This window comes from Synchiropus splendidus, chromosome 18 (assembly GCF_027744825.2).
Source record: "Synchiropus splendidus isolate RoL2022-P1 chromosome 18, RoL_Sspl_1.0, whole genome shotgun sequence".
Taxonomy (NCBI): domain Eukaryota; kingdom Metazoa; phylum Chordata; class Actinopteri; order Syngnathiformes; family Callionymidae; genus Synchiropus; species Synchiropus splendidus.
In genome coordinates, this window is record NC_071351.1 from 8,557,656 (window position 1) to 8,583,155 (window position 25,500).

Here is a 25,500-nt window from a genome sequence, read left to right on the forward strand (position 1 = left end):
TGTTTTGCAGCCCACCACCATGACCTCATGGCTTCCGTCACGATTAGAGAGGAGACGCTTCCCGTTCCAGTGGGTCCAATCGCAATCAGAGCTGGGGAAACTGGTTTTCACTCGACCAGAAATGAAAGCCGACTTCGCATGGGAAACCTGCTTTAAGAGGGCAGAACTCAGCTGCTGTAAATCACGGGTTATAAAAGTGACAACTTTCAGTATAAAGCCGACACTGAGACAGATGCTGGTGATCTCAGGCGCCTCGTGAAAGTGCCACACAGCCAATGAGGTCATCGCGTTGACCCCAATTGAGCCAAACACATTACACTATAATTTCATTGAATGATGCAACAAACTATGAATTACTGTTCATAACAGATGGCTGTAATGTTAAATGTTTCTTGAAGTCAACTGTGATTGATTTTAAAATTCCAGATTTATCAGAGAATGGGACCAAAATTAAGTTTCCACTTGTTATGACATGTTGTAGAACAAACACTCTTGATATCGTCCATCCAGGACAAACATGGTTCTTATCAAGAAGCTAAAATGTTTACTCTCACGGCACTTAGAGAGGCAAATGAGCTTCACCCTGGAACCCACTGGCTGTGTTTGAGATGAACTCATTTACAGAAACTTTCTGGGTTTGGACAAATGTGTTTGTTTAAAAGCTTTTCACACAGTTTTGAACTGTGAGAGAGCTTTCGTGCCTCGCCTGCCAGCAGACACCCAATAAGTTTGGAGCCGTGAGGTCACTTCACACGATAAAACTCAGTGCTTTTCTGTGATGGCGACTCACCTTTCTGGGGCCAGAGGGTCACCAGAGTTCTTAAAAGTTTGGGCCACCTGACAACACCTGAAACATTGAAATCATAAATCTGATTTTAACCTATGGTTCGTGAAACACTCATCATCAATTATCAAATGTTTAAAAAACAAAAGTACTGAGTCGGCTGTTCCCCACCCCGAAATCCACAGATGAACGGTTCCCTCAGTGCTCATGTGTGATTATGTGGTCGCCGTAATTGTCGGGGCGCTAAGTTGTTAAGTGGGTCCAGTTGTGGGCTTCAGATTTTTACTAGATCGTGTTTACTCCAATGACAAGCAGCCATGTTTTCTGCACACTTTCACAGACGTTCCTTCTCAAATACGGGACAATCACACGCTTCACGTCGGATAATTGTCCCTCAGTGGCCCCACACACACTCACACGCACGCATGTTACAAATGGTTCCACTTTAATCCTGTTAAGCAGCACACAAGTACAGCATGCACGGTAGAAAGAAACATCTTAAATAACACTCTAAACAGCACAATTAAATTTGGACCTTTAAAACAGTGAAATTATTGTTCTTTTTTTTCCCCCATTTCTTGTGTGACCGAAGACTACATTCAGAGACAGTAAATAAAAAAATACATCGAATCATTTCGAAGCATAAGGAGAAAAAGGAAATTAAAGTGAAGACACACTTTTTACAAATGTACCAGGAAGATTTTTACATCACAACATGGAGTCATTTCATTTTGAAATCAAACTGTATATTGCAGAAATAGACGTGAAAATGAATACAAATCTTTATATTTTGCTAAAGCATGCTGATTTAATTGACCTTTGTTCAGAACATTTCTTTAAAAAACATGTTTTTGTTTATTATTATTATTATCAGAACAAATACTACTGAGTCATACAATTGACATATTTTGCAACCACAGAGACTAACTGCAACAATTTACATTCTACAACCATCATCAATTATGTTGAGTGTTTCTCCACACGTTTGTTTTTTCCACAGCAAACAATCACCAGAAGCTTTACAGGAAATAATTGCAGTCAAGCATCCACTGACTCGGAAAACAACAAGGCTGTTTTCTTGAGAACAGAATGTCAGGGTGATGAACAAAACTTTCAAATTGTTTCTGGAAGGGTTCATTTATTTATGTGGATCATCCACTTCATGCTTTATAGCGACAGAAAAAAAGGAGAGATTTTAAGAGTCTCTCGCGTGTGATACTTTTTATTCCAAATCATCATTTCAGTTTCAACTGAGTTTGAAGGTGCACATGGACGACCACTGACTCACTCACAGGTGATGTTTTGGAAAAATGCCTCAGTGGTTGGTGAGTTTCAAAAGATCACAGAGTGGAGTTGCCCAATTTTAATCCTCTTAAAATACAAACTGAACGAGTCAGAACTTTCATAAACATAAGGCTTGTTATCAGCAAATGGTTCTGATCTCAGTTTCTAATCCTCTCTGTCCCTCGTGCCCTTATTAGGACCATGGAAGTGGAGGAGTAACACTGTGATGTAATCACACCACAGACGACTTAAGAACTGTGTTTGCATCACACAATAATAGAATGGGTTTTCCACATTAATCTTGGCAGATGCATTGTTCTTCTGTTGTCACTGCCAACATTTGAGGAAGGGCCACTTGAGGAAGTCTGGGAACCACATTAGGACTCCCACACGACGAATAAGGTCCAGTTATGTCAGATGCAGTTGGAGCATTTGGGATTGTCGGAAACAAACATCTAAAAATGGATTTTATTCCAACAGAAGCAACCTGCAGGAGGTGCCGTTGTTCTGGGGAAACTGTGAAATGCTTGTTTAGATCTGTTGAGCAACCAACATTCGTCCAGTCAAGCGTGTATAGCTTATTAAGTCAGTTTTACTGAGACGGTTTTAATGGTGAAATATGAAGTGAAGTTAGTGAAACACTTAAATCATGCATCCAGTGATACAGTAGTGATTTTCTTACATATGATGAAACAATGTTAACTTTGCTGTCGGCTCCGGTCTATGATCAAAACATTTCTAACTTGTGGAATATACACACAAATATGCCTTATAGTTAGCTCCTGTGACAGAAAGTCAGACACATGCTAGTATTTTTTAAACCACTAGAAGAACCTGATAAAAGTCTAAAGATACTTGAGAGCCACGAAAAAGTCTTTCAACGCCACGCTCTCACCACTGATCCACATTTGTGCTTTAGGTTGAAAAAACTCACGCCACAGTTCCACCTTCTCCAACCTCCTCCCGGCCCACCGTCCACTGCTCTCGTTCAGAACTTTAATATTTGTTTGTCTCCTTTATTCTAGAGCACTGAGGTCACGAGGCGTTCGGTTGCGCTCGCCAGAACTCTTACTCCGAACCTTCCTGGCGCTCTCCTGAGCCTGCCGGTATTTCTCCATCATGCTCTTGTGTTTCCTCCGCAGCTTGTCGTTGCACCACATCCTCTCGCAGTACTCCTCCACATGCAGCATGTTGTTCGGGCCAATCAGCTGCATGATGTCCTTGAACCATGTACGCGACTGGCTGATTTGGCTTGACAGGCCTCCGCGGGTGTAAGCGCTGCAGGGCATCCAGGACCTGTAGCTCGACCGGTCCTTGAAAGCCTCGGAGACGCCCATGCTGTCACGCATTATTAGCTCATCTAAAGTGTCCCCCTGAAGGACTTCAAGGTTGAAACGAGCGAGGGTCCGAGTGTAGCCGTGCTCTCTGGACTGACAGATGTAGACGCCTTCGTCCTGATTGAATAGGCGGCGGAAGAGCAGGCCCTGCTCTGTCTGCATCACGCGGTCATCTTGCTTCACCTGCATTAGGATGAGATGTTTCCAGATGCACAGCTTTATCAGCGTGTCACGTGATCTGTCCAGTCAAGTGGCTCTGAGCGTTACAGCTGTGGATTAGTTTCATCCAGGGACATCAGGTCAAGTAAAAACTACCTGAAAGTTTACTCCATATCTTCATTCTGGGGACTCTAATCCAATGAGAATGGAGCAACGTAAATGAAAAGCAGTCAAGACTCGTACTTGTAACTGCATGAATGATGGCACTCAGATGTGAAACACTTCAGTACAGAGTACATTAAATCCTGCCCTATTTCACTGTTTTCTTAGCTTGACTTGTCATACAGAGAATTCACCATGAAATCCGCTCACTGTTTTTACTTCACTTCAGTCTCTCATTCCTTCCATATTTCCAATCTAACTTCTATTCATTTAATCATCTCTCTCCACCAGCGCCAACACAAACATGGCCGTCTTGTCAGCGAGATTGGCAGCTAAATGTTTATGTGAGAGGAAATGGAGACGGGTGGTAATGCCTTTAATGCTCGCCCAGCCGACCGAGGCACTCAGCTGAGCTTGAAGAAACAAAACCTCCAGCAGAAGAGTGATCCCTGCGGGTGTGGGCACCGCCAGCAGCACGGTTTTTAAAGTAGCACTTGGACGGGTCTTTGTGTCAGAGCCACGGTGGCCCAGTCCGCCCGGAGTGACAGCTTTAATTTCTGCGGCCTGTGCTTAGCCATTTCAAAGAAGTCACTGTTTATCAAAGAAAACGAACAACGAAGCAGCTTCCTTTGAAATGTGACTTCTTAATTGGAACCACATGCCAAATGTGTCAAACACGTGCCAGACTTTCCTGATGTCCTCTGCGCTCGGGCCCTCAGGTCCTTCACGCCACTTCTTCTCCTCCACATGAACACCTCAAACATGACTTTCTCTTGATCTCACCTCTTCCTTGCGGTCATCACGCTGGACCATCCAACTGACCGTCGCTTGCGGAGAGCGAGGAACACACTCCAGGAACGTGCTGTTGTTTTCTGTCCCGTACACGACCTGCTCCTCCGTTACGTCCATGTCTGTTGCATGAAGACAGGCCAAATAAATGGATGCCACTATTCAATGTGTTTAAGTTCAATGTTCATCACCACAAGCTGCTCTCACTTAAACCTAACAATGGCTAGTCAGTCAAAGCATTGGGATTTACCGCTCAGATTCTGGTCGAGACACTGCAGCGTGGGGTTTCCGTGTCGAATGTCTTGCCTGCGGAAGCGGCGCTTGCTGTTGGGCAAGTATCGTGAGCAGCTGGATCCATCCCAGGCACAGTAGGGGTCTCTGGCCAGGCAGCACTCGGCGCAGGCTTTCCCGTAAGTCTCACAGCGGTGCAGCTTCACCAGCGCCACGCCTGCTGGAGAGCCCACGTACACGGCTTGCTGATTGACAGTAAGAGGGAGAAGTTACCAGACTGATATCTCAAAGAACATCTCTCACACACTTACCCTTTTTACTGAAATATCCATCGACGTTATTGAAGTCGGGACCTGAAGTTTTGAGGTCATAACTTGAGCTTCACATTATAAAAAGATTGAAATAATCTTGGAATAATTGAAACCTTGAAGACTTGAAGCTCCTCCAGGGTCACTTCTTCGGTCTCCAGACTGTTCCCGCTGTGCAGAGCAATGACCTTCAGCACGGTCCCGACGTCTGATGTTAAAACACAAAATGTCAATAGTCTAATAGCCATTTAAATCAGAATGATCAGCGGGATACTGTACCTGTACCGATGAACATGACATCGTACTGTCCATCCTCCGCCTCGACTCGATCCACCACTATCTGTTTGAGCTTGTAGGGAGTGTTGATCTTCACCAGGACCGGCTGGCGCAGGGCGGGATGGACCGGGCGCCACATGAGTGGGTGGCTACGGGCGAACTGCAACACTGAATCGGGGAAGTCTTTGGTGCTGCCAAACTCTCGACCCGGCTGGTTGGTGATTTTACTGGGACACTGAAGGGACGAAAACAGTTTGACACCGAAGCAGAAGCACATCTTAGCTGCAAAACCAAGTTAAAATAAACACTCTAATCATTTCCAACAATAACACCAGTTTCTCTCCAACAACTTGAGCATGTGGCTTCAACATCTGTGACCTGAAAATGTTCCAAGGCTTCCCTGCACCAACACTTGTTAACTTTTTTACGGTTCATATCGTTTCTACAATTGAAGTTTATCCCTGGAACACGACATGTGCTTGTAAAACTACTTCAAATGATGAGTTCATCGTGAAAGGGTGCAGTGTATGTTGTCAGTGAGTGATGAGAACACAAATCAGAGACAAGTGTCTGTAAAGAAAACAATGTAGTAAAGCCTTAGGACGTAAGTAGCAAGTGGAAGCTGAGCTGTTCTGTCATTTAAACAACTGCCTCATTATTAGCGCTATTACGTCCAGCCATGACTCAAGGTTACAAAACACATGGGTTGCCAAAATTAAGCTTGATTATAAGGTTTTTAGGTCCATAATTTAAACAACTCATGGGTGTTTTCCTCCATCACCTCCATCTCCTCCCCGGGTCAAACAGAAGGACTAAAGCTGAGCTAATAAAGAATCATTCCTTCTTGTTTTCCTCAGAGCTGCAGCCAGGCAGCATTTCTTTCGCAGCATAAATTTGCTGTAGTTTAAACCAATGAAAAATAAAGAGAGGATTCATTGAGTCCTAGAGTTGATTCTGACAGGTGAGGTCGGAGTCAGGACGGATTTGATTCAACCTCGTCGGTGAGGACTATAGGAGCCCTTCAAATTCAGCTTTTCTCACTGTCCTCATTTCTGTAAATTGAAACTTGTTTTTACTTCCTCGTCCTTTAATTTAATTTCCAGGGTCCACGCCAAAACAGTCAGTGAGTGAAAAACCTCAGGTTTATTCCCACATTATTCACATTCCTTCTGCTTTCCTTCACGCTCTCACGCCAGAGTCAAAATGTGCTGCGATTTGGCGGGAGTTGTTTGTGCACGACACGTCTGAGTTATGGATTATGACAGATGTCCACTGAGGGTCTGGATGTAAACCAGGTGAAGGTCTGGACTGGATACAGGAACTGCAGCCGCACACTTCCATACAGTAGTGATGCAGAAACTGTCCACACCTCAGTACCCCCTCTCTTCTCCTCATTTGTCGAGTGCAAATTTCAGGAATGTGGTGTAAGTTTAGTCCACGCACAAAGCGAGCATTGAAGGCAGGAGCAACACGCCACAGTTCACAATAGGTTAAAGACTCTTACCACGCCTGGTCTTGGATACGGGACCCGACCCTCATATGCCCCCCACTGGTAGTCAGGACCCTCCTTGTGGGCGAAGGGTCCGTTAAAAGCTTCTCGTATATCAGCCATTCGATAAACACACACGGCAAAACCCTGGAACACGTTGCTGCAGAGAAACAAAAAAGTTCCAACATTAAAAAAAAGAGCAGAAACAAAACAATCATAGACAAAATACTGATGCAGGAAAATCAATTTATACCTGATGGTGCTAAAAATAGCATAAACATCCGGGTTCCTCTCATCTTTGGTTCTCAGCAGAAAAACATCCTCTATTTTACAGAGAGACAGATCAAAGTGGTTAGAGAATATCTACACTCTTGAAATGCTCAATCTTTCCTACCCAGTTGGTTGAAGTAGGTGTCAATGCCGTGAGGTCCCGGGACAGAACAGACCAGCCTGGCCTTGATGAACGTGCTCCACTTGTTCACCAGAACCCTCTGACCTCCGACATCATTCTAGGAAATCAAGAATCAACAACTAACTTAACTTTTTTTTTTTCTACAGCTACACGATCTAGGAGAATAAAGTCATAAAGAAGGACGACTTAATTGCACAAGAGAACAATAGAATAAGACATTTCCAATCATCTGAAAATGTCCAGATGTGTGAGTGTTTTTGATTTTCATATGAATGTGGATATCTGCTTTTTGGTCTGTGGTACGACACATGTATATGGAATTCCAGTATATAGAGAGATCTGAGGGAAACACTCAGAGCAGATGTGATCATGAAAGTTTAAGGAACTCAGTAGATGGAAATCTCCTGCAATACAGTGTTATTTTGGTCTTAAATCTCAGGCAAAACCTAAGTAGCAGTAATGACTAAATATACATGCAAAATGAATATCGACAACACAACAGTGGTACACAACCTACAGTGGGGCCACTGTACGTATAAAACGTTGACACAAAAGGGGCTTGAAATTGAATTAGTGTCTCCAGCTCACTGTTTCACAGCCGTGATCCTTCTCACATGACCTTATTTCTGAGCTTCAGCAGAAGTGATCATCCATAGAACACACTGATGGTTCTGGTCTAAATTTAAAAGTTGAGACCCATGACTGATCGACTATACAACACAAAAGCCCCAAGGACTTCTCCATCCCGCGATGAAACACCTCAGCAGATGTTTGATTACAAGACTGGACGACTGTTCTTAATTCACCTGAACATCTGGTTTCACTCGTCCCCACCTACCTGCCAAACACAAGTCCCAGTTGTAAACGCATGTTTGTGAGCAATTTACGTCTGGATCATGTAATGTGGGTCCTTTCAGCAGCATTACTGAAATTCACCTCAGCTGTGAATCAAAATTACTTCTCTGCGCTTCTAATTGGGGCTTTCTTTCCATCTATTTGTGGTACTCGGTGTGCACATCTGGGATCACAGATTTAATGGCTGTAAACACAATAACATTTGCATTATCGTTAGGTTTGGACCGAAACCGTTTAAGAACCGATTTCCTTTTACAAGACCGCAGTTGTATATACTGGCAGAACACGTCTTTGGATTGAATCATCACCAATGTCTGAGGTTGTTTCATTCTCAAGTACATCTTTGAATCCAGGTCTTCAAAATGAAATTTTCCAAACTGACACAGTCTAAATAAAGAGAATGCACAACTTGAAACACGACTCACCGCACAAACTCTTCCAACACGCGTGTGTATGGCCCCTTCTCTGTCTCCTGCCTCAGATGCCTTCTCAGTGAAGAAGAAATACACTTTGTCATCCTCTCTGTCACCGCTGTCTGGGATGAGATGAGCCGCGACGAACTTGGGATCTGCAAAGAAAGCAAGTGATGTCATAAAAGACAAAAACATGGCAGCAGTTCAGATGCAGTAGATAGATTCAAGCAGCATCTAAACCTAAACAGGTTTTTCTCAGTGAAACATTACCATGGAGGAGTTTGTGATCCGTCTCTGTCCGCATTGTAGAGCGACCCCCCATGCTCCTGAAGATCACAGAATCCCTTCCCAGGAAGTCCGCTGTCAGTCCAGTGTAAAGCTCTCCACCTGCAGAAGGAGAGGTGTCAGAAACCATCAGGTGAGAGAATGAATGGAAAGAAAACAGTAAGACCCTCATGAGTGACACAGAAACATTTTGTGATTCGGGCCAACGAGCTGGTTGCGGGACAGGAAACAGAAAATTGAAAAATCCAATAAATCGCACAACTGGAGCGCACGCTGAAACCTGAACATTCACAATCTCGTAAAGTGAGGACTCCTCGGAGAATAACAGCCGCGATATAAATTTCAACAGCTCCAGAAATCGAGCAGAAATAAAACTTTCCGCTTAAACATTACTTACAGAATACAAGCCAGTAAAAGCAGTCAGAGGTTATCAACCATCAATCCTCTGTAACAGGTTTCGAAGTGAATTAGATTGTGTCAATTAGCTCGGAAACAATATTTTGTCAGAAAATAATAAGTTATCGACGTTAATCTGTCTTAAAGTAAATAATTTATTGAGCGATCAACTACATAAGAGCTAATTCTTCAGTCACTGTGAAGTGGTTGTATGAAAACACATCATTATTCCAGCGGAAGAGCTCATTTACACAAACAAAAAGATTCAGGATGGAATTATAAGGAGTCCAGGGGAGTTTCTTTTGGTGGATTTTAAAGTGAATTATGAAATTTTGTCGAAAAATATGACTGTGGGAGAAGCAATTAAGATATAACACATCCAACAATGCCCAATGGTAAATGAATTTTAAGTGGGAAAGACCTCTTAAATTTGCTTGCGGTTCCGTTTAGTCACAAAAACATCCTAATGCTACAATTTGAATTGTTATTATTATGCTCTTGTTGCTCCATCTGTTGTACGTTTTCAAGAATCCACTGGTATTGTAGTTACTATTGTGCAAAAATGAGACTCCCATAACTATTGTGTTCTCTGATGCTTTAATGGCTTTTTTCTGCTGTTGTGCAAGCGAGCTTGTTCACATCATTCCCCTACAGGCAAGTTAAATCGATATACAGACATATTCCTGCATTGTAAACAAAGTTCTGGCGACACCTCCCTGCCTCCCTGCCAAGAGCATTGTGTGACAAATTGTGAGGTTAATGGATCCAGCCGCACAAAGAGCAACACACACAAGCACAACCCTCACTCATTCCCTTTGAGAACTGTTTGTCAATTCTATAAATCTGAGTTACTCCAGTCGAAATATACCATTTGACGTTAAGAGAGAAACACCCAAATCTGAAGTGTGTGCGTGTGTGTTTGTAGCAGGTATAACTTTGTCTTCAAAAGACGTAAATCAGCCTAAAAAGTTGAGGTAATCATAGTCTCAGGGCTTCAGCTCAGCTATAAAGTTCCTTTGCTATCACATAAAACATCATCAGAAGATCTGCCTCGCAAACTTGACCTCCTTTTCCGACATTGAAGACAATTTACCAATTTAACAGCACATGCTAGCTGCTCCATAAATTTGTCACAACACATCAAAATATCAATAAAACACAAGACAACTTACCACTGAAGGTGCTAGCAAAGGGTAGGTTGGGATCATGGGGAACCTTCCCACGACCATTCTCCACATTGGCCTGGTCCACGGTGAACACATGCTGCAGAAGAAGACAATATTTATTTCGATCTCTTGTGGGACAACCGGTGAACATAAGACAATCATTTTTAAAAAGCACATTAACTGACGGAAAACAGGACTGGCACAAAAAGTTAACACTAGGCTACAATTACATAAAATAATTTTAGCTTCCTTAACCACTAACCGCAAGTCAACATCTTGTCCATTAAAACCACAGAACACACTTTTTCTGCCTGGAGGGGAACGAAAAAACAAATAGATTGACGTTGCACAGATCTCTCTGTGTGAGAACGCTCTTCAAAAAATAAGATTAAACTGTTATTGACACGAACAGCCATAGGTGCATCTATTTGATATTAAGTCCAGAATGTCTCTGGGAAACATGATCTATTTAACATCCTTCATAACAAATCAAAACAAATCCTGCGTCTGTGCGCCATTGTGCATTCAACGAAAGGAGGCCGGAATTGATTATGGTTTCTGTCTGAGCTCAGATTAATTTGTCCCTTCATTGAACTCCAGGGTCTGAGAAACCAGGAAAAAGGAAATACAAGCTCAACATGGTTGCCAGAGCTTGAACTAGTTTCCTGCTTGTTGTTTCCTGTTAAACACTGAGCTTAAATTGCACAGAGGACTGTAAAGTCAGAAATGTGTGCTTCCTGTTGCGACAGACTTTTTTTTTTTTTTTTTTAGCTTCTGCTTAGTTTCAGGATATACTAATTTATTTTCAAAGTAAATTTGTCCAGGTTCAAGCGACCTCAGATCAGGATGGCAATAGTAAATCAAAATCTTCACGCAACGGTTGAGCTCTTTCTTTCAGAAAGAGCGGTCATAATTTTCATATTGTGATTTCCCAATTATATTTTGAAAGGTCAGCACTATGATGACAATCCACATATGCCCCCGATTCTTTCCACTTTCGTGCGATAAATTCACATTTTTAATCACCTTTATTTGACAGTGCAAATGTTCAGTGCAAAGTTTCAAGATCTGCCTTTTTAATGACTGTGTCCTCAATGTGAACTCTGTGTTCCTTACAAAGACAATAGAATATTATCACTAGAAGGGTGTGTATCTTTTGGAGGGGTCACTTGGGAGATGATGACATTGAAAATACTCAGACAATGCACACACTCCTGCACATAAATTAAACTCCACAGACACAAAACACCTTTCCAGCATGTAGAAAAATTCCCAACAAGCTTTAGAGAGTGGTACTGGCGTAAACCTCTTCCTTTGTCTGCATGTGTCACGTTTTTAGTGAATAATATTCTTGAAAATAAGTCCATTGTTTCACCTCGAAATTTTGATGTGTATATCACCATTTTACTTTGCTTCCCATTTTTTTTTAGATTATTCCTTCATCACCTTATTATTCTGCATCATGTCACAAGTGAATGTTTTTGCATCTGAACTGCATTAACACAGTTGTGATGCCTCTATAAACCGGATACTCTGCATGTGTGTCGACGACCTTGCTGTGTACTCGATTGTGTGCGTGATCTCTATATGATCCAGAGAATTTTTGGGGCAGCCTGTCGCTGATTACATTGTCAGAGTCACTTTGGGCCAAGATAAATACACAAGTGCTGTGTGAACACAGAGCTTCAGAAACCATGGCCTCTTATGTGGTGTCGTGCCAAGAAAAACACCCCCGTACCCTCGCTGCACAATTTTGATAGCTAAGATCGGATTTCAAAAGTATGTTGGATGCCTTATCACTGAGACTGCAGCTCACATGACAATCAAACAGAGCATAACAAAGAAACAGAAACCATTCAAACAAATCAGGCGACCAAAAAATGAATTTTACAGCAAACCAGTGCGACTAAAGGATGTGAGATTGATTGTAGAAACAGAAAAGCGTTGGTGTGATGGTTGGTGCATTGTGCGACAGTTGAATCTGCATAGAAGCAGATCAGTGCTTTTCCTTAATCTCATCAATGACCTTCAGCTCGGGTTTTTGACAAACACAAATGCATATTGACTGTGTTCCCAGAGAGGCAGCTCCATCCGCTCTCATCCTAACATCACGCCTTGCCTTTTTGCATTTGCCCTTCAACCCTCTTAGATTCTCACAACGGTCTGCAACTTCACCTCCTTTGGCAGAACTACGTTTGGTTTCTCTGGACCCTCGGCCACACATCTTTAAGCACCGTCTTGATCACTGTTGAATTTGTGAACAGCCTTGTTGTTATTTTACTTTTATTTTATTTATTTATTTTTTGACAGCACTTAATTCCAAAACACTTTCCTAGTTGGTGGGCTCCCCATTGACCATGGCAATAAATTAAATTCTGATTCTGAACATAAAATGTTTTGGACATAGGTGGGAGCCATCAAATAGCTTTAAGTTTTGGATCCCATTTGTGTGGAGGAAGATAGGTTGGCTCCAGGAGCCGTTTTGGAATGGCTGTTATGAAAAGTTCATCTTGAATCAAATCATACCAGTTCTGTTTCTTGGCTGCCCCTGATACCTCAGATATGGTGGTTCCACTGCTCTAGCAAGTTAAACAAAGCAGACAGTTGACTGAGTCCTCCTCCGTCTTCCAACCTTGCATCGCCATCCCCAATTACGTTACTTCAACATGTGATCTCAAATCCCTATTTTAAAATGCCAAATGTGTGTCATCAGTCTACAGCTTCATTCCTCCATTGACTTTCCACTTTAGTCCTTCGGGTTTCTGCTCTTCTTCAGGACATATTAGCCAGCTGTCTACTTCGTCTTGGTCACTCAACCCAGGTAAGAATTTTATCCTTTTCTTTATACAGCCTCGACGGCAATATTGACGCGTGAAATGTTTTTCCTCAGTAAGTGTTTGGGATTGACAGCTCAGCTCGATAAGCCAAGAACAGCACATGACTTCATTCATGCTTAATAAGCCAATGGCTGATTAAAATGTGGATAACAGTATTATCTGCCAGCTCCATATAAGAAATAACATGTTAGGCTTTGCTTAAATTCTCAGTCATTCATGTCATCCCTTGTCAAAAGTGATGTATTCACTCCAAGTCTCAGAAGAGAGATGAACATGGAAGGAGAGACGGATAATTGTTTGGCAGAGAAAATGTCAATAGATGTGATCTTCCATTGCACTCTGGTTTTGAATGACCACTGTCCCCGTCCACCACGGGGAGATATCATCTTACCAGGCGTTCTAAACTCATCACTTGGGGGGGCATGAAAAATCCACAATTTAGATCATACTATGAAAATTGTTTACATCTTTGGGGACATTAGGGCCACACAGAGGAATTGCAATTTATTCCTTTTGGAGTATCTGAGCACACACCCAAAACTAAACTCGCATCAGATTCTAGTTGCAACACAGAAGAAAGTGCCCTCACTTTGCACTGAACCTTTTTCGCAGCACAGTTTGATCCCTTTAATGTTTTAGTTGCGGGTGTAATTGCTCCGTTTTACCCTCCAACGTAGCTCTGGCGAAGTTCCTGCCTAACATCTGCAAGCATGTATCTAAGTGTGTGTGTGTGTCAATTTGTTTTTTCCTCAGCATTTGGTTTATGTTTACATGTGCATGTCTTCCAGCTTGTTTGTGTGTGTTTCGCTATTTATGTACGCTCGGCAGTTGTGTGTGGTCTCAAGCTTTGTGTGACGTCAGTGTGACATGGTTTATTTGGACATCTTTGATTCAACTGGGCAGTCCCTCAGCATGTGTGCGACACTGCGAAAAAACCCACTCTGACCTTATTAAAAGAGGAGACACAATCCCTTAGCAAACATTTGATCAATGGGTTTGGAAATGCTAGTTAACATACAAATTATTTCAAGAAAGCATTGGATGAGTTTGGAAGCCAAGTTAACATTTAGATGACTCTCTTTAGCAACTTTTATAAAATAAGAGGTGACACAAAGAGATGAACCACCCAAATAGCAGACCTATGACTGATTCGACAGACAAGAAAACACCATCTTCTTTGGATAGAACTGTTATGTACTGTTTTGTGTCAAACTTGATGATGGCCTTGAATTCAAAAGCCAACAAAAACAATTAGGTCCATCCATGCAAAGGTTTGTGAGTAGTTACATGTCATTACAAAACGAGGCAAAGTGTGATAAAGCAGAAAATGTTGGCGATGTTTGAGGCAGAAGCTGATAGATTGGGTCCAGGAAAACCACCAGGGAGGTCCAAATTACAGATGGGACGGGCCCCGTGGTTGTAAACCAAGCAGAAAAGAAAGACAGAAACAATAAAGGAGAAGTCATCGAGCAGCCAGAGAAAGATCGGACAGTAACATTTAGTCTCCACAGCAAGCACACTTACAAGCCAGTTGATAAAATATAAACGTTATTTCATCAGTATTTTGTCAAGCAAATATGTCCAAATTCAAACATGAAATCTAGCACAGCCTGAGTGCCAGAAATTTATGGAATGTGAACACAGGTATTTGGTGTGGAAAGGAGTTGCTGACGCCCCACAGCAAAGCCGTGCCGTTACTCTTCCTGCGGTTTGACTGTAAAATGTCCCACACGACCACTTTCAGCGTCAAACATCAAAATCTTAGCTGAGAAATGACTAAACTTCACAACTAAAATAGCTCCATCAGCATCCTGCACACTTTAATACGGCTTGAGGATTCCAACAGATGACCCACTTCTTTATGACATGTTCTTCTTTCCCTCTGACACCTTCCGACAGTGTGTCTTAATTAAATTTGCATCTTCACTTTATGTTTTCATTGTTCTCCTGGTGTTTGCGTGGGTTTGCCCCGGTAGAGACAAAGATCCTGACAAAACCCTCCGATAATAAGCCTCTGGGGATGATGTCGGATGACAGAATGAGGCACGAAAAGGAAGAAATAAACCAAAGTGCTCCACCAGTGACCTGTTTTAATACTCTCTTAAAACTCTGTACGTTCTTCACCACACATGCTAAATAGACAGCACTAAAATGTTTTTACTTTCCCAGCAAAATTCTTTATTACCCTTAATAGCTTATTGGTAGCTTCCAGCTTTCCACTCTTCATGTGCCCAGTTTGATCTCGTGTTGTGGGAATCGAGGAACTTTGGTGAGTGTGGAACTTTTGGCTGCCAGCCTCAAAACCGCAATTCCAATTAAATGGTTCTGTTGATTTCTGAGAGAACAAATGTGAAATCCCGCTGAGGGTCATTCCGTGACTAACGGAGCGTCGGTCCATGCACTTCAATGATGTATGATAGGGCAGAAAGTTTGATGAAGTGCGACGGTTGTACAGCTTGTTATGTCTTAATCATCACGCTCGGGATGTGAGCTCAGAACTGGGACCATTGAAGAACAGATCTTTTTTATGTCTGCAAGTGTGTCAAAACCTTAATTATTTATCTATATTTTACATTTCTCCTCTCTTTTAAATGTTTCCCCAAACCCAGTGTGACAAGATTTTGTCATGAACCATCAGTATTTCCTTGTATTTTTTGCTAATCCAGATCACACCACACCCCTTCCTTTGGATTCTCTATATAATAAAAAAGCTAAGGATATGGATCCAAATAATTGTGGTTGTTGTTGAAATTATTTGAATTTAATTGAAATATAGGAGCTTATGAATATTTCAAAAGCTGGATCAGTCCAGAGTAAACTTTATAAAAGCCACATGATCTTCCATCTCCATCTTCCCAGCAGGGAATCTTGTCTAACAATATAGTCAAGAAAAGCAACATTTCTACAGACCACTGAAAAGGACACACTGACCCCTGTTATAAAACAGGAGGCAGGACAGACTTACCTCTCCTCTGTGTCCCACATAGACAAAGGTGCACATCGGATGAAAGGCTCCGGTGCCGCATGCAAGGAGGTGAGTGCGGTTGTAGGGCTGGAGGAGCCGAACAAAGTTGGCACACTCGGTCTGCAAAACAAAGTCACACATCACTTGTTGAATGATCGTCAAAACAGAAGGTCATGTTAACTGCGTCCAAAGTGACCCACTGTACTATGATGCTTTTGTAAAGAGACAAACTAATTAAAAGAAATCATAGATGCCATGACAATATAAAAACAATATAAGCCCATGTCCTTTTATCATGAGCACATGCGTCCACACCCAAAGGAAACGATATGGAAACGGTCAAAAATGAAAACACACATGCTACAGAGAGGATTTTAAGAGTTTCAAAGGGAAAATATCTCCTGACTCGCTGTATGGATCCCACATGTAGGAAATAAGGGTCACGTTATTGGATGAAACGCGATAGCTAGGATTCAGAACACTGAACTCATATCTCTGCTTTTTGGAGCTGAACCAACATGACACACTGGTGTTGGACACCATGTTGCATGTTCAGTTCATTAACAGAACCAAAAGTTTGAGGAACACTAACGTGAGAGGCAAATGTTTTGAGACTATAAGTTGTTATGTACAAAACCTCACTTTTATTTTGACACTTAAATTGTCAGCATGTCCACGGTTACGAGTAAATAAAACTCTAGTCGATAACATCAAACCTGAGGGAGTTAGGTGTTGAGGAAACCTCGTCCTGACCTGTCTGTGCTACAGGAAGCAGATGACCCAAAAAGCTCTTCCTGCCTGAAACAACAGCAGCTGGTCAAGCCAGAGCCATTTGAGAAGGAAGTGTTATTAACAAGGTCAGGCTCATGATGTCACCAGATCTGACTGCAAAATATGCTGCCAGACATCGAACAGAAAGACATTCTTTCAGTTGTGTGCTTTGGTTCTGTGAATGTGCTCACATGGACCATAAAAGTAACACGACCATTTATCTTGCAGAAAAATACTTTTTCTGACTTGAAAATTATTTTTGAGTAATTCTAAAAAATAAAGGTGAGTATAAGAATGTGTGTGGTCTGCAGCTATTCCAGGTCTTCAATCCGACACTTAAAGGCTTTAGATAAATAGAATCTCCATACTTTTATAATGAACAACAACTACATCGCACACCTACTTATTGGAAAAAGAAAAATGAGCAGCTATAAGGTGTCCTGTCACAAAGGATCATTAGCTGTGATCGATGGCATCCCTGTCTTGTATGAAATGAAAGACTGGATTGAGTTTTATTACATTTTCTATCATCAAACAAGGAAGATATATGAGTTCCAAGACAAACTGCAACCTTTGCTGCAACTACTCTGGGAGTCCGGAGACCTGTGTGGCCGACAGCGAGAGCAAAAAGTGGAATGAAACGCTGGCAATAAAAAATGTCTTGACTCCCCCACTTAGGGATTTGGGGAGTTTTCATATATGTGTGGTCTTCCTGAAATTAAGTGGCAATAAAGAGAGAGGTGCTGAACTGACAGCGTATTGATTTATGACCTGATCTTGTTTGGTCCCTCCAGGAGAGCTCACAGAACCAAGACGTTTGCAGGAGAGCATTCATACATGTCATGTCAGACTCGCTGGCCATGAGACCTTGGTCACAATATGGTCCTTGGTTCGGACAAAATGCAGCTAGATCAGATGTCTGAGACCAAGTCAGAAACGAGTTTTATATATGTAGCAACATCTCTGTCATGTGTGACATCAGCATTACAGAATATGCAGCATATGAAAGTCAATATCAGTGGGCAATGGTGAATCACACCTTTAACAGGAATGTTCAAAGGAAATAACAGCGGAGCACAACAATGTGAAATCCAACCATCACATTTTGTGGGTAACCTCGGAAAAACTCTACATGGAAACGCTCTGGCCAATCTGCCAGCACTTGAAGCAGATGCCAAAGACATAAAACTAGACAAATATTTGAAATTGCTGTGGAAATGTGTTCCTGATGACAGAAAGAAAGACTTCATGGCAAATTGTGGCTGTTTTAGGGGAAACCTGAGCAGTTGGGGTGCAGAAGAGAGCTAATCATTTCAATCACGGTGCAGCAGGTATAAAGCGACGTTGAGATTTAGAAATGATCCCCATCTAAATGTAGTCAGAAGTGAGAAGGTAATGTTACTCTGTAAACTGTTCAACATCATTTGATCATGTAGGGATCGACAGAATGTCTTCACTAACACGCACAACAAAAGCCGAGCAATTTATCATGTATCAGTTCTGCATTCCATGATCAGCGTTGGCAGTTTCAATAACCCTTTCTTAAGTCCTTAATTCTAAAAAAAAATGTGACACTGTGAGCCAGACACATTTGTCCTCTGCACCTTGGTTACTGCAAAATAAAAACAGTAGAAACATGTTCAAGTACAAAAACAATAGGTTTAGGGAGCTAATTCTCCAATGCCTGGATGGCAAGTCGAAGCAAGCTCCATTCCAGTGGCTGGTGTAACCTCTTGCTGTTGCCAAAAATGGAGAAAAGATAACAGCATTGAGGCACCTGCTGCAGACTCCACTGCCAAAAATGAGCGGGATGAATACAATTTTACATCTAGTGCTATAGAAAGCCTTGCAATTAATCATTCTGATGGTTGTACTTTTCTTATGCTCAGCTACCACTAATATCTGTTATTCTCCTACAGTACACTTCGAATGTTCTTGAAATGCCTAAAATCTCACATTACAATCTCATTTATTTCAATTTCAATTTCAATGCTTTTATACATTATCTCAACATAGTGACTGTTATTTGTAGAGAGAAATGGTGAATAGCAGGGATTTTGCCCGGGAAAACATGTTCAACTTTTTCCACTTCTCTAGGTTACTGCAAACAAAACACCCATCTGAATTCATAAATGTGATGATGATGTTGGTGAAGTTCAACAGACTCACCAGCTAATTGAAAGAAAGTAAGTTTAACAGCATAAATATAGATGGGATTATTGGTCCAGGAAACTCAGTCATCTTTGGAGCGGCAAGCCGAGGAGGCACAGATCACTGGTGCCCTCAGAGAGATGTGTCACCATGACAGGCGTAGCACTTTTGAGTGCCATATTCCTGTAACACATCACTGATGCTGGTTCTCCCTCTTGGTGCGTTTAATAGCAATGGAACACAACATTTGCTCTGGCAACAACACCTTCAATGTTCACGGACTGAAGCAAGGAGGGGCAGATTTGGACACAGAGACTAGTTTCCAGCATAAACAGCCAAGGTTTTGGAAATTCTAACTGGGACTCAGGACTAGCACATTGACAGACCCACACACAAACGGAAACACAAAAACATTTCTTAGCCCACTAGGCCAAATATATAAACAATCAAATGCAGTTAAAGTTCAGCAGCAGCAAAAGTCCAGCAGATGTTTCTTAATTGTAAATGTAAAAACAGCATGCTGTAGTTTAAACGATCGTTTTAGTAATCCATAATTATAGGACTTTTCAGTGTGAAAGCGTTTTCGATACTCTTTGGACAGAACAAACCTGTTTTGGTGGATGTTAAGCTAATAATTTAGCCTGTGTTGTCAAGCTCAACAACCTGAATTACGGATCTGCACCGCTAAATGTCAAACTCATTAAAGTCAAACCTGCACACAGCTATTCCTCTCAGGAACAGCATCATCAATAAGAAGTGTAACATTCTATTTCCAAAATGTTCATCATGTAGCAAGCAGAGCAGTTTTTCCTTCAGTTTCTTCAGGCTGGCGCAGGTTCTAGTCTGACAAAGGTTTCTCTTAAATCTTTGCCAACCAGCTGGGGCCCATAAAAAAGACGTTGAACCTACACAGACGTGAACTAATCTGATTGATAGCCGAAGATACAGAACAAAAATCTGCAGCAAGACTCGGCACGTCTGGCTGAAGGAACCCAACAACTCCCCTTGGCTGTTATTTATTTGTCTGGGCTGGTATTAATGACAGTGAAGGTCACGAGGTTGGGTCCCTGTTGGACGCAGTATCATTGAAAGTATGTTTATGCTGGTAGACACTTGTCAGTAGACACTGTCCAACAGTTATCATGGAAAAATAAATACTTGAACTCAGAAGAGTAGTCAGGTACTTTTGTTGTTTTCATTTTAGCTTTTTCACTTCCATGCTCATTGAAAATTGTGCGCCAAATCCAAGCAGACAATGTGGGGACTGTTAACCTTTTCACCTCTTTCACATTTTGTCAAGCCCAGGTTATGTGGACCAGACGCAGACAGCAAACACATGTGTCAAAGCCTGTGAGAGATTCGCTTGAAGGATGTCAGAAGATACAGCAATCTATCCGAATGGACAGCAAAAGAGAAAATGGGAGACGTGAAGGAATGCACGAAGATTTCTGTGTACAAGTGCATCACTCTATTGCACATACTTTACGAGACGTTGGGCCTAAGTAAAGTGAAACCTATGGGATCTGAGTTTTCTGGATGGACGGCACAGTAGCCAGCATGCACATATCCAGAGTGGCTTGGTTTCTGTGAGTGACACGTAGTGGAAACAGGTAATAAAAGTGATATAAGACACCCCAGACACACCTGCCACTTCAAACAGGGAGAGCACAAAGCAACACACACACACACATACATATAGACCAGTGTAGCTAGTAACCCGTTCCAGATGGAGGTAGCTGTCAAATGCCTCGCAGTGATCACTAGAGGGCACGAAAAGTCATCAGAGTTTTACGATGAACGCAACTACGTTCTATAGAAAGTGTGACTTCAATTTGTACGTAAAATGAAAAGCAACAGTGCCTACAATACAAAAGTAGATTGTTTCTCATCGAGTACAGTGCATTATTGATCATAACTACACTGTTATCACAGATAGCAGGAATTGGATTAAAGCGAAGGGAAAAAAAAATCCAGTTTCTGTCATGCTTGAACCTCAAAATTCAACTTCTGGTGATCAGAATTACGAGTTCCGATATAAAAACAGTGACGGTGGAATGTACAATTCAATTCTTGTTTGAATATCAGGTACAGTACATTGAGCACCTTGTGATTTTTCAAAGCTTCAAAGGTAATACATGAATGGATTTGTACAGCAACCGTTGAAGGACGTTATCTTTATCCAAGCAACAGCCTCTCCCTGAACACCTCAGGATCCATATTTAACACTGTATGTTTTCAGACTTGGGAGATCCCAGGGGAATCCCACGCAAGGATGGGAAACCAAAGGACTTGAACCGGCGACCTCCTAGCTGCGAGGATGCAGCACTCATGACTGAGTGAGCTTTATTAAAACTGTATGTTTACTTTCTGCGCAAGTTTATTTGACTACCACACTTTAAACTGATTAGTTTACTACTATTGCATTTAAGGCAGTGCTTTAATTAAATCTGTATTTAAAAGCTTGTTTTAAGGTGCCTCAAAAACAACATACCCCCATCACATTTGTCCATGTTTTTATTATTCTGCAATCTCTTCTCTATAATTTGGCTTTTTTAAACATCCCCCGCAGGTCTTTAGATTAGAACCTGACTCAGCTTTCAGGAAGGGAAACACGCCCTGAGTGTTGACACATTCACATATTTGTTTTACAACTTGCGAACTTGTGGCGTTTTATTTTAATCAAGGACACTATTCCCTATGGAGAAAAAAAAGGCATTTCTCAGGGATCTTCTTTCAGCGTTCTAGAGGACGAGTATAATTTCTAAAGCAAACTCATTCATTCTCATGAACTCCAAGTTTACCTCACGCCCTCTCCTCCGTATGCTCCCCGCCTCCTAGCCTTCGTTTCATGTCAGGAGTTCTTTAGAAGATGCGCGCCCACTTTCCGTGAACCTTGATGACTTCTCCAGCCTTTATACTTTTGTTTCACTAAGCAAGGTCAGTCTTTTAGCAGCATAAAACATTTATCGCCTTTATTAAATTATGTAGGCTGCCTCTTCATTAGTGACACAGGCTTCACTGTGGAGTCATTAAAAGCATCTTGTGCTCATTTCGGGGACGCAGGAGAAGAGGATCAAGTGTCAACCCAACAAGTCACTTTAATGCCCAAGGTCGCCCTGCACTGTATATTTACACCACCGGAGGTACAGTAACCCCCTCATTAAAGGACATCTGGCTGCAGCTGGATGTGCTGCAGCTGAATAATGAAGCTTCTATTTCACGAAACAACACTGCAGGGCACGGTACAGAACACGTTAGGGATCAGCCCTTGGCAGCACCATGCCTTGTCATCTATCTTGTTGCTGGAGATCAGTGGCAGGATTTTGGCATGACATGTTCCTGTTGTCCTCATTAATCTGCCACACTCACTTCTCATTATATTGACTTGCATCAGAGTCGGGATCAATGAGAAGTAAATGCAAAGGTTTCTTCAAGTCTTAAATGAGTGAACATGAGGCTCCAGTGTGAGATGGTGTAGCTTGTCAAATTCAGACCAGCCAGTAGAACACAGATTCCTTGACTATGCATCCATATATAAATATACTGGAGCACTGCCAAACTCCAAAAACAACTTGACAAGCTCACCATTCTGTGCTACAATGGAGAGATGTGGGCTTTTGTTTCTTGGCAAAGTCAAACCCGTCAGTCAAGAGTCAAAGCCAAATGTTTTAAATTGAACCTTAAAATACCAACAAAGATGTGTTTTTGGCTTTAATAAAGGAAATAAGCAGGATGAAAAGCCTAACTGACATGTGCTTATTTTGAGCGGGATCAGGAGTATGCTATAGTATGATGTGCCTGCATCAACCTGGAAAATGTATACCCAAATTCAGACATAAATCGATGTCCTGTTAGTTGGATGACACTTGATGTCTTGCTTCAACAGAGATACAAGAGAAATGTACTCACCTGCGGTTCCTTTCCCCTCTGAATGCAGTCTTCTCTGTTCCCAGGTAATGGAGGCCAATATATCTATGAGAGATAAACAATACATTAGCAGACCATTTTGAGGCAGAGAACAGAGATTCAGTTTATTTTTCCATCAATGTATCATTACCTTTGTTGATCAACCCTTCCTCTGTCATTCGTGTCTTGAATTCTAATGCAATCTGCTTTCTGTCTCCCTTCTGTTCTGAACCGTGGTTCTGAGCATGGTGAGCCAAGCAAGACTTCATGATTATCTAAGCCTTCCTGCAAGTATTCTAATTCAATAAAGAACCTTTAAGGCTGAGAAACAAAAAAAAAACTGGACCTCGAACAATGAGCCTACAGACGAAAAAATACAATAATCCCGACATTCTGGAGCAAAGTCCAAATTACTTTCAGCTTTGAGTTTAAATGATGTGTGTAATGCTGCACGGTGCCAGCTACAAGAGACATCTCTCAGACAACAAGCCTTTGTCTGCTATTTCTTCTTGGCAAACTGAGGAAAACAAACATCCACCATTGTGATTAGCCTCTTCTTTTGTGTGCCAAGGGAGGCATATTTAGCCAGCAAAATTCCTGCAGAATTTTAAATGTTGATGAACATACAGAGGCAAACATAAAGACATCATATATTTATATCGATCATATTCTGGCTGGATTTCTTTCCAACCATGTTGGGCTGAAGACAGCACTGACGGAGTCAAAGCAGGAGACGGAATTGTCTTCATGAAACAGCTGTGTTTAGAACGCATGGACATCCTCATGATGACTTGAAGTTTGTTTAGTCTTAGTGATACTGACTCACAAAAAAAAAACAAATTTCAAATTTGAGCAGCTCCAAACATTAATTTGCCTTCTCATTGTCCGGAAAATAAATACAACCAACACTGCAATGTGGCCACCTCCTGACTACAACTCAACAGTAACCCCCCACTTTTACCTGTCACTATTTAGCCTTTCTGGCTCTGGGTTACTTTCCCAAGCACCTTATTATAAGCCATTTGTTCCCATGTGGCTCGATGAACTAATCCTTCCTAATTCAGGTTGATCCAAGAAAACACTGGGATATATACACTGCAATCGAAAAAAAACTATTGATATTTAAATTAGATTTGAAATTGGAGAACGTGATGATTTAAAATGCTCTTTCATGTTCAACTCTGTATAGACCCCTATTTGTTGGCGAGCAAGAGCACAGTAATCTCTCCATCTTAAGAGGAAAAGAGATCAGGCGACATCCTTACAAGAGGCCTGGGTCACATCAGCTGTCTTCCTGTAATGTCACTGTACTCTTCACTCTTTCTCGAGGGACTCTCAGGCCTTCATTTTTCCTGTCAGAGTTAATGCACATAGGTGAAGGCTGAAATGAAAATGGAACAGCTTTATAAGCTACTACTGACGCCTCCCCAGACAACCTTTCTGTTTGAGGAAGCAACTTCAGGACACTATTGTGTCGATCAGTTTTTCTCCATGTCACAAAATGAATCTCTACAAGACTAAAAAAAGGACATTATGTCATGTGGCCAAAGCGTGAAGTGATACAGTTTGGCTGTGGCGATTGATGACATAATGTAACAACCAGCATAATAAAGTGCAACCATCCGAGACATCGCACTGAAATAAATTATCCACCTTCTAAAGTTTTTCCTCACAAGCAATGTGGCTACATTCATCTCTTTTTCGGACCCATCACCTCTTGGGCCCCTGTGTCTTCAAAGTGCGTTTTAACCCATCTTGATGCGTAATTCACATTTGCTGCTACTTTGATCTGAGAACTTGTTTGTTTCGTGTTCCATGGAACAAAGCAAGCCGTGGAGGACCGTCACGAACCCAGTGTGACCTCTTGACTCACATCAAAACAGGTTGTTCTTCTCCGCCTCTGAATGAACCTTCAAAAGAAGGTTTGGAGACACAATAGTGAGGAAGTAAGCCAACATGACGGCGACAGAGCGACGATCCTCCAGCTAAATCCTTGTTCTCGTGCCAAATTGTAAATACACAACTCGCCAGATTGAATCTATACATTGCTCAACTGTCTTCTTTGAACTTTGGACATGTTTACACTTGCTTACTCATGGGCTTTTATTAGCAGAACTCTGACGTCACCGGATGACCAACACAATGGAGGTCGACTTTTGTCATGAAAAAGTAATTTGACATACATATTTAATCTGAACGAGGAAACTTTCAGTAAGTATGAATCGAGTGTAGCTCCGCCTTACACGTATACTTGATTAAAGGCATGTCAGATAAATGAAGTAAAGCCCACCACTAGTGGCAATAATTCAATAAAATTTGCATTTCAGCATGATTTTAGCGTGATCAAAGCTATGGATTGCTCTTCATCTCTGTCCTCTGATTTCACTCGAATGATTAAAGCTGCAGCAGAGAAACCGCACACAGATATTTGGAAATCCAGAGAGACGGTGGTTTGATCGCAGGCCAGCAAAGGAAGAGACAAAATTTGGGATGAAGGAGAACTAGAGAATGTCGAAGGTGACTG

At 41.8% G+C, this 25,500-nt stretch overlaps 1 protein-coding gene across 4 annotated transcripts in view; it reads right to left on the reverse strand.

The window, feature by feature from the left end:
• Nucleotides 1-1,048: 1,048 nt before the first annotated feature.
• The window catches only part of sema3bl (sema domain, immunoglobulin domain (Ig), short basic domain, secreted, (semaphorin) 3bl), a 60,141-nt gene continuing 35,689 nt past the window's right edge, over nt 1,049-25,500 (reverse strand). For 2 of the 4 annotated variants that reach the window (XM_053848218.1, XM_053848217.1), the window contains exons 3-16: nt 22,980-23,042; nt 16,149-16,268; nt 10,353-10,443; nt 8,770-8,886; nt 8,512-8,654; nt 7,214-7,328; nt 7,073-7,142; nt 6,835-6,979; nt 5,334-5,565; nt 5,171-5,262; nt 5,058-5,099; nt 4,766-4,991; nt 4,510-4,637; nt 1,049-3,588 (exon numbers count right to left, since the gene is read on the reverse strand). In XM_053848218.1, the coding sequence (XP_053704193.1) occupies nt 3,085-3,588; nt 4,510-4,637; nt 4,766-4,991; nt 5,058-5,099; nt 5,171-5,262; nt 5,334-5,565; nt 6,835-6,979; nt 7,073-7,142; nt 7,214-7,328; nt 8,512-8,654; nt 8,770-8,886; nt 10,353-10,443; nt 16,149-16,268; nt 22,980-23,042 (2,088 nt within the window). In that variant the 3' untranslated portion in view covers nt 1,049-3,084. Of the gene's footprint in view, nt 3,589-4,509; nt 4,638-4,765; nt 4,992-5,057; nt 5,100-5,170; nt 5,263-5,333; nt 5,566-6,834; nt 6,980-7,072; nt 7,143-7,213; nt 7,329-8,511; nt 8,655-8,769; nt 8,887-10,352; nt 10,444-16,148; nt 16,269-22,979; nt 23,043-23,127; nt 25,442-25,500 lie in introns of those variants that run through there. The other 2 variants (XM_053848220.1, XM_053848216.1) reach the window with 2 other exon arrangements.